This window comes from Portunus trituberculatus, chromosome 46 (assembly GCF_017591435.1).
Source record: "Portunus trituberculatus isolate SZX2019 chromosome 46, ASM1759143v1, whole genome shotgun sequence".
Lineage (NCBI taxonomy): Eukaryota > Metazoa > Arthropoda > Malacostraca > Decapoda > Portunidae > Portunus > Portunus trituberculatus.
This window is the reverse complement of record NC_059300.1, coordinates 18,471,936-18,481,935: the sequence shown is the minus strand read 5'-3', so window position 1 is coordinate 18,481,935 and position 10,000 is coordinate 18,471,936. Positions and strand designations below refer to the sequence as shown.

General features: G+C 36.9%; 1 protein-coding gene across 1 annotated transcript in view; it reads right to left on the bottom strand.

Annotated features, from left to right (window-relative positions):
- The window catches only part of LOC123519747 (DNA polymerase alpha subunit B-like), a 66,511-nt gene that overhangs the window by 26,591 nt on the left and 29,920 nt on the right, over window positions 1-10,000 (bottom strand). Inside the window, exons 5-6 of the mRNA XM_045281251.1 lie at window positions 5,432-5,697; window positions 2,443-2,540 (exon numbers count right to left, since the gene is read on the bottom strand). Coding sequence (XP_045137186.1) covers window positions 2,443-2,540; window positions 5,432-5,697 — 364 coding nt within the window. The remainder of the gene's footprint in view (window positions 1-2,442; window positions 2,541-5,431; window positions 5,698-10,000) is intronic.

The following is a 10,000-nucleotide window of genomic DNA, read 5'->3' as shown; positions in this document are numbered from 1 at the left end:
ATGTTGTGTTTGATTTATCAAGCCGTGTTTGTCTAGGTGTTCCCTAGTGTTTTTCGCTTTTATTGATTCCATTAACTTACCCACAATTGAAGTTAAGCTGACAGGCCTGTAATTAGACGTTAGGGTTTTATCTCCTTCTTAAATATGGGAACCACATTAGCTTCTCTCCACATTATCGGTACCTCACCTGACTCCAGTGACATCCTAAAAGTACCGCTAAGGCTCGCTGACGACTTCCTTGCATTCCTTTAGAACCCTTGGATATACTTCATCAGGTCCTGGTGACTTGAATTTCTTTAGTTTATCTATCTCCTGTTCTACCATCGCCTTAGTTATATGGATATCTGTCAACTTTTCACTATCCTCTGCCCTAAATATCTCTTCACTATCTGGGATTTCCTGTGTGTTCTCCTGGGTGAAGACAGTTAAAAAATACTCGTTCATAATTCTACTAATATCTTCCGCAGAACTAGCCATTTCCCATTTGTTGTCCTTAAGGGACCTATTTCTTCTCTACATTTTGTCTTGTATAACTGAAAAAATTCCTTGGGATCTGTCTTTGCTTGGCTGGCTACCCTCAACTCACATTCACTTTTAGCTTTCCTCGTTAACCTCTTAACTGTTCTTACTAATTCAAGGTATAGTGGCCTTACAGCTTCATCTCCTGCCTTTACCCTCTTATATATATACAGGGGATCCTCGCAATTCGATGGGGTTAGGGCGGTTTTTCACTGGTGGAATCAGCATTTATTAGAATCGTGAAGCAATTTTTCCCATAAGATACTTAAGAATTAGTGGGGATAGGGACCAATCTCCAGCCTAGATCCCCCCAAAACATCACTACAACCTCTAAAAACAGTAATTTAGACTAATTCAGTACTATTAAAGGCTTCATTTATATATAGCTTTTTTTTATCAAACATATTAGGGTGCTGTACATTACATTGCTGGAAATAAAAACACTTGCAGTGGTCTCGCGGTACTTGTCCCTGTTCTTCCAAATTGATGATACTATTGATCTAGGGACACCCATTTACGCTGCAACCACACTGTGAACTATACCTGCCTCACACTTTCTTATAAGCTCAAGTTTATCTTTGAAAGGGAAGAAATTATGCTTCTTAGGGCTGGGGCTGTAGGTGGCTTTGAGCGGAATGGTCTAAGTGGCGTGGAGGCAGGAGGTGGAACGGTGGAGCGTGGCCTGCATGGACAATGCCTAGGGCAACGGGTATAGTTATTTATACTCGCTGGCCTGGGGCAAGGGAGACGCAGAGGAAGCAACACACAGGCAGTGTTGCCAGATTTTCCTAATGAAAAGTAGCAGAAGCACGCTTGAAAAATAGCTGATTTCACCACAATGTAGCCCAATACAAAAAACTGCAACCTATTACTTTAACTACTATATTTTGTACTTACAACTATCCGCTCACATTTCTTTCCATGGGGTTAGGGGAAGGGCAGTGGGGTCCTCTTTCACAATGTACCATTTTTTCCATTAGTTTTATCTGGCTTTTTTTTTTTATTATTATTATTTTCATTCTTACCTAAATTTAACCAAAATATTTTTTTTCTGCTTAACAGAACTTAATTATTCTTATTGCCTTAAAGATTTTTCCCTTCACTTCCTGTGCATCACTTTTTTTAGATTTGCGTTATCTAGTAAGTCATTTTCTTGAGGTACGGTGAGGCAAGAGAAGCGTGATGTCATCAGTTGCCTACTCACAAGAAAAGAAAAAGCACCATAACTACAGTGTTCTCAATGTCACGGTTAATATTAGTAATATTATTATTATTCTTACTTTTACTAATGTTGTTAATATCATCATTATTATTGTTAACATTTAGAAAAATTGCAAGTGTAGCCCAATAATGTCATCAAGCAGCCCAAATATATCATGAATCAAGTAGCCCAAAAACTCGCAGGTAGCGGATTATGAATTGAAGTAGCGCATACCCTTCAAAAGTAGCTCAATCCGCTACTTTTCTGACAATCTGTGGGGCACAGGGTAGCTTAGGTTTACACTTCCGCCTGGCAGGCTGGGGACTAATTTGTGGTGGTGGTGGATTTGACTGGGTAGGTGGCACGCAAGATATAAATGTCAAATTCAGTCAAAGTCAGTCGGTCGAACCTTGAGGATTGGGTATTAATTAACTGAGTTTGAATTGGCGATAATTCGAACTGCGAACAGTCGAATAACGAGGATCCCCTGTATTCCTTTTTTGCCCTATGCATCGCTTTAATCAGTCTGTCATCCACTTAGGGTCGTTGCTTCGTGATTCTATTGTTTTATATAGAATGTTGGCTATCTGACCATCACATTTTATTTAGGAACTCAGTATAGCTCTCACTAACCCTCAGCTGACTGGGATTTCTCCCATGTTCTAACCCAGCTCCCCCTTCCACCTCACTCTCTCTCCGTCCCACCCCGACTTTACACTTGCCCCTTCTCTGCTCCTCCCTTCCTTCTACCTGACTATATCTGCCTTTCTCCTGCCAAGCACCTTTTAAATAATCCCTTAAGCCCTCGAAATTAGCTCTCCTGAAATCAGGTACATTTCAATGTATACCTTATTTCTTTGTGATTGCTGTTACCTAGCTCGCCACCAACCTCCACCTGCATAACTGCCTCCTCCCTGTTTGTCAGAATTAAATCTAGAATATTATTTCCCCGTGTGGGTTCTAAATTGACTTGCTTTAAAAAATTATCCTGTATGACCTTAATGAACTCATCTGCTTCCTTGTTACCCACCATCAAGCTCCAATCAACATTCCTATAGTTAAAATCCCCTACCACACATACCTTACTGGTGACTGACTGTGGTGTGAGTGGTGAAGGCAGTGACGCAGTGAGTGTTTTGTTCACGTATTCTTTGTTTTGTTGTTTTCTCTAATATTTTGCTTTTCCTTTCTTTAAATACACTTTTAGTATTTAGAATGGTAAATAATGAAAACATATTAATTTAGCCAAATAAAGAGTATTTTGAACGAATTTTTTTGGACCACATCCCGCATCCCCCCTATTATCTATTCTTTCTTATGAGAATTACATGTTTTACGCGAATTTTGATATACGCGATGCCTTTTGGAAAGCATTTATCACGTAAATCGAGATCGATTATCTGTATATATAAATAAATAAATAAATAAATAAATATATATATATATATATATATATATATATATATATATATATATATATATATATATATATATATATATATATATATATATATATATATATATATATATATACAGTAAGGTCCCGAGTTACGTCAGAGTTACGTTCCTGAAACATGACGTAAGTCGATTTTGTACGTAACTCGAGTTTTTGTACTTTCAAAGCATATTATCGAGTTTTCAACCAATAATTTTTTATGGTTATTCAGGTAAGTAAAAGGTTATATTGTTATATTGGTACATTATTTACAACTATGTAGGAATATGAAACACAAGCTTGTTTTTGTTGTTGATTAGGGCCGCGAACGCGAAGGACTGCATGTTGCCAGAGGGGTGGACGCCTGAGGCCGCCAGGAGGGTGGGCAGGTCGAATGTTGTGACGCCCAGGGCGGACAGCTGGGAGCGTAGTGCAGTGCGGTGGGAGTAGAAGCGGGGCAGGAAATGCAATAGGAAAGGGCAATAGGGATCAGCAGACAGGCGCAGACGGTGCAAGTCAGCTGCAAGTGTCGTGTGGCCCAGGCGAAGGCTCCGGAGTTGTTATTGTTGTGATAGGTGTGTGAGCCCTCAAGGTCGTCAACTTCCCCGTTGTCATGGTAATGGGCTTCCCATTTTCTTCTTCACTCCCTCACACACAGCTGCTGCCTCCCTTCTCATGTCTTTTAATTATGTCCACTTTTTCTTGTAGCGTAATGGTTTTCCTTTTCTTAGCATCACTGCTATCACTCAGGAGTTTTCTTTTTGGTGCCATTGAGCAAGAACTAAGATAGTCAGCAAACGCAGATGTAGGAACACACTTGCCAGGGGCGAAGGTATGGTGGAACTGAGGTACATAGTGTTATTGTATTCAAGCGTGAGGTGGGCGGTGTGGTGGATAACCAGTATAGTCCAACACAAATAAAAAGGCCGCTGAGGGGGGAGACCTATCGGGAATTCCCCGGTTGCGGCGTCGCCAAACGTCACAGCCCCAATTATGGGATTAACCCTCAAGTGTGGAGAAACGCCCATCTCTCCCGCTCTCTCTCTCTCTCTCTCTGTGGCTTGTTACTACTTTCTCCTGTTTCTTATTACTATATAGTTCTCTCATGCACGTGTGTGTGTGTGTGTGTGTGTGTGTAATCCTACTTGCGCGAGTCTTTCAACAGTTTACGTATTGGTTCTCCTGTGACGCGGCATACACACACACATGCTCTCTCTCTCTCTCTCTCTCTAAAATAGACAAGTAGACATGCATCTTTTTTGTTGTTTTATTTTATTCTTTTTCCACACCACACCCAGAGTTAAGGTGCGTTTTTTTTTTTTATAGAGGTTTTACCCTGTAGGCATAATCCTCTCTCAGCTATTTAATCAGACAGTTCTTCGTCAGAAGTGTCCTCCACATTGATAATAAAAGAATCCTCTAAGCAGAACTTGTTGACGCTGTAAATAATTAATTTCTCTTGACATTGAAGGTTTGGGCGAGTAGCGCGGACGAGATATTCACCTTCCATCCTGAGCGACAGGGAGGGGAGGAGTGACTCGATTTGACCTGGGGATTATCAGCGGTCAGGGAGGTTGACCTCACCCATGTCCAACTTTGAAAAGTAGCAACGCTGGAGAGCAGTGGTGCTACATTTTGTGATATCTATACAAAATCATTGTCTTCATTACACTAAAACAATATTCAAAGCTCTCTATACATCCTTATTAGAAATTTAGAGGAATACACTTTTATGACGGTTCATTAAGATGTAAGTTAATAATGAGATCGAAACATGTGCTACGATGCTTGGCGACGCAGCCGGGAATCCCGTTAGGTCTCCCCCTCAGCGGCCTTCATATTTGAGTCGGACTATAGTGACGCCTGGCGGCCAACAACAATAAACCCCACGCTTTACGATTCATAAATTTTCAATTTTTTAAATCTTAAATTGCCTTATAGTGAACTGACGTAAGTGCGAGTTTGACGTAACTCGAGACCGACGTAACCGGGACCTTACTGTGTGTGTATATATATATATATATATATATATATATATATATATATATATATATATATATATATATATATATATATATATATATATATATATATATATATATATATATATATATATATATATATATATATATATATATATATATATATATATATATATAACACTGCAACCAAACCTGTGGTAATGGAATAATATATGGTAGTCTCAGTATTGTCTATTATTTCATCATATTTTACTTAAGGACTATGAATAGAGATTTGTAGAATTAATGGCTCACCTCTGTAGTGTTGTGGAAATTATTCGAAGGCAACGATTAAACACAGCATCATAGGATTCTCCTAAATCATTACCAACCACAAGTGGATGGCCAGCATCAAGGAATGGACCCAACAGGACAAGCACATGAGGTGGGTTGTTGCGCACAGCAGTCAAGAAGTCGGTGAGAGGTTCATAGAGCAAGTTGCTGTTTGTGGTAAAGGGTCCACTTGCCACTACTAACTGAACTGGACCTGTTAATTGTATTTCATTAGTAGTCAGTATGTCCTTTTAATATTACACAAATATAAAAGCTTGCATTAAATTCTTATAATTTTTTCACTTTATTGAACAGTGCCAATATAATTAAATTCCTAACTTTCTTGGTGCACAAGACTATAAAAAAATATTCCTGGTCAAGAAGGTTGAGAATGCAATTAAGAGATTAAAGGCCCATACACACTCAGGGTTTAAGTGTCAGTGATTGAATTTGGTGGATACATTCATATGTCTAACACAATACACTGAGTTCTGACTTGGTGTCAGTTTTGTCTCCATTCTGTGAAAAAAATATCTTAACCACTAACTACCTCTGGTGCTTCATTTTTTTTTTTTTTTTTTTTTATGCAAGAAAGAGTTGCCAAGGACAACAAAATATTAGAAAAAAAAAAGGCCCACTGGAATTGCAGCTTCCCTAAAAGATTTCAAAGAATTAGCCAAAAGCCTGGAACAAATGTCTTGACACCTCTCTCTTAAAAGAAGTAAAGTTGTAGAAGATGGAAATACAGAAGCAGGTAGGGACTTCCAGAGTTTACCAGTGAAAGGTATGAATGAGTGAGAATACTAGTTAACTCTTGTATTAGAGGGTTAGACAGAATAGGGATGAAAGGAAGAAAGTCTTGTGCAGCAAGGCTGCAGGAGGAAGGGAGGCATGCAGTTAGCAAGATCAATAGAAGTTACCATGAAAATAGCAATAAAAGATAGAAAGGGATGTAATTTCAGTGGTAAGAGAGGTTGAAGACAGTCAGTCAGAGGAGGGGAATTGATGAGACAAAAAGCTTTTGATTCCAACTTATCTAATTAATAAAGCTGTATGAGTGGAGCCCCCAAAAATGCAAAGAGTACTCCATACAAGGACAGATAGGCCCTTGTACAGAGTTAGCAGTTAAAGGAACGAGAAAAACTGGTGAAGACACCACAGAATGTCTAACTTCATAGAAGCTTTTTTAGCAAGAGATGAGATGTGAAGTTTCCAGTTAAGATTATGAGTATAGGACAGAGGGACAGTTGTCTGGATGGTTGCATCGAGTTGATACATGAAGGAATTGAGTTTCTGAGGCATTGAAAACTACTAAGTTTTCTCTGCCCCAGTCAGAAATCTTAGAGACACCAGACGTCAGGCATTCTGTGGCAGCCCTGTGTGATCTGTTGATTTCCTGAAGGGTTGGTTGTCTCTGGAAGGACGTGGAAAGATATAGAGTGGTATCATCAGCGTAGGAGTGGATAGGGCAAGAAGTTTGGTTAAGAAGGTCATTAACCCCTTCCTGGTAGAGGATCTATACATAGACGTTTCGAAAACGGGACTTTTTGTCGGATCGTCTATATACAGATGCTTGTTCTTATTTTACTGCTCTAAGTTATGGCGTCATCTATATATAGACAATTCCTAACAAATAAAAAAATTCATAAAATAAATCATTACTTGGCATCTCAACTACTCAAACACTGGTCAAAATGGCCTCTCAAGGCCAGTCACCGCTTGTGCTTTGTTGAGGGTGGATGTGCTATGTACATAAGCTAATACAGGTTGAACCTCCCAAATCCAGCAGCCTCCGGACCTTAGACTTGCCGGACCATGGAAAATTCTGAACTATAGGTGGTACCCAAAACCACCTCTATATACGTACCCTGCATTATACAAATGTTGCTGTAACATTGTTTTGATATATGATAGTTGTACATGAAAAATATACATGCAGAAGTATATAGAAAAAACATGTAAATTAAGTTCAGCATGGAAAATTTTTGCCCTCGCCATTATCATCTCGCCGGACACAGGGACGTTAACAGCACGCCGAAGCTTTAAACCACTGTATGAGAGCACTGTCTAAATCACACCTTTTACCCTTAAGTGTTCTATGAACCTCCATGTTCTTGCTCTCACACTCACTGTAAAATTTGAGAAGTCGATTCTTCTGTTTTTTTAGATCATAGACGGTTGATGAGCCAATGTTGTACTATTGGCATAGGGTCCGCACTGAAACACCTTTATCTAGCTTCCTCAATAGGTCCACTTTCTGTTGCACTGATATTGTCATATGTTTGCACTTTTTTGGGGGGTTCACACACAACACTATCACTTCCTGGTCGCTTGGAAGCCATGTTTAGGGCCAAATATTACAGAAAAAAAAGTTTATGTACCTGGGGTGTGGTGCTTGCAATAAGCAGCAGCGTGGTACCTATCCAAATTTGACCCAGAATGCCCAGGCTCCAAAACATAGTACAGCAAATTACTCCGGCCAATTCAAATATTCCAGCAAACAAAAATTTTGCCGGATTACAGGTGTTGCCGAATGAAAGAATACCGGATTAAGGAGGTTCACCTGTACTGGAAATTTTTGCATTATTTACTTTTTTTTTATCATTGGCCTATCATGTCAAAGAGAAAGAACTGTACCACACACCAGCAACATTGCCTAAAAATGAATAGGTACAAAAGTACATATGTGAAAAATACAAAGAAAAGTGGAGATAAATTACATCCAGGTCACAAGTTCTGGATGTGACTACAAGCATATTGACACATTATCATCAATGAAACACAATTGTTTGTTCAGTTTTGTGGCAGTCTATATATAGATGTCAATCAGGAGCACCCATTTGCAAGGAAACTATATATAGATGTATGGATGAAAGTTGGTAGCGTCTATATATAGACAATTTTTTATTTGGTAGTTCGGTCATCTGCCCTGCCACCAGGAAGGCGTTAATGAATAATAGAAAGAGTGAGTGATAGTACAGAACGCTGAGGAATACCACTATTAATAGGTTTAGGAGAAGAGCAATGGCCATCTACCATGGTTGCAATAGAACAGTCGGAAAGGAAACTTAAAGTTGCAGAGAGAAGGATAGAAACCATGGGAGGGCAGATTTCAAATCAAAGCTTTGTGCCAGACTCTACCAAAAGCTTTTAATATGTCTAATGCGACAGCAAGAGTTTCACCAAAATCTCTAATAGAGAATGACCACGACTCAGTAAGGAACGCCAGATCTTGACGGAAGCCATACTGGCAATCAGATAGAAGACTGTGAAGTGACAGATGTTTAAGAATTTTCCTATTGAAAATAGATTTTAAAACTTTAGACAAGCAAGAGAATAAAGCTATAGAACGGTAGTTAGAGGGATTAAAACGGTCACCTTTTTTAGAAACAGGCTGAATGTAGGCAAACTTCCAGCAAGAAGGAAAAGTAAAAAGTTGATAGGCATAATTGAAAGAGTTTGGCCGGGCAAGGTGTAAACACAGAAGCACAGGTTTTGAGAACAATAGGAGGGACCCCATTAGGTTTATAAAGGCACGGTCACATGAGCAACTTTTTAAGGAATAAGTTGCTGGAACTCAGAGAAAAGGTCAAATCTGGCATCTAATCGTGATTTTTGGGGTTGACGACTTTGCGCGTCTTTAGTTGTGGGTTCTTGATAGAAGCCAGAATAGTACTGCCAACATTTTTCAACGTTTATTATTTATATAAGCTCTGCTTTAAAGATTGGGAGTAGAAAAAAACATTTATAAGGTGGCAAGAATCGATTACAGGACAATCCAAATAGTTTCTACTCCGTAAAAAAGAAACCACACACCACAAGCCGATCAATACCGCTCTGGCACAAACCCGTGCAGTCCGAGGGTCTCAATATTCATTCATTGTGAAGATATGGATTCCAAACTTCCATGGAGCCGTGCTTCTGAAGGTTTTTTATTGGAACTAGTGAGGGATACAAGATATCTCTGGATATATATATATATATATATATATATATATATATATATATATATATATATATATATATATATATATATATATATATATATATATATATATATATATATATATATATATATATATATATATATATATATATATATATATATATATATATATATATATATATATATATATATATATATATATATATATATATATATATATATATATATATATATATATATATATATATATATATATATATATATATATATATATATATATATATATATATATATATATATATATATATATATATATATATATATATATATATATATATATATATATATATATATATATATATATATATATATATATATATATATATATATATATATATATATATATATATATATATATATATATATATATATATATATATATATATATATATATATATATATATATATATATATATATATATATATATATATATATATATATATATATATATATATATATATATATATATATATATATATATATATATATATATATATATATATATATATATATATATATATATATATATATATATATATATATA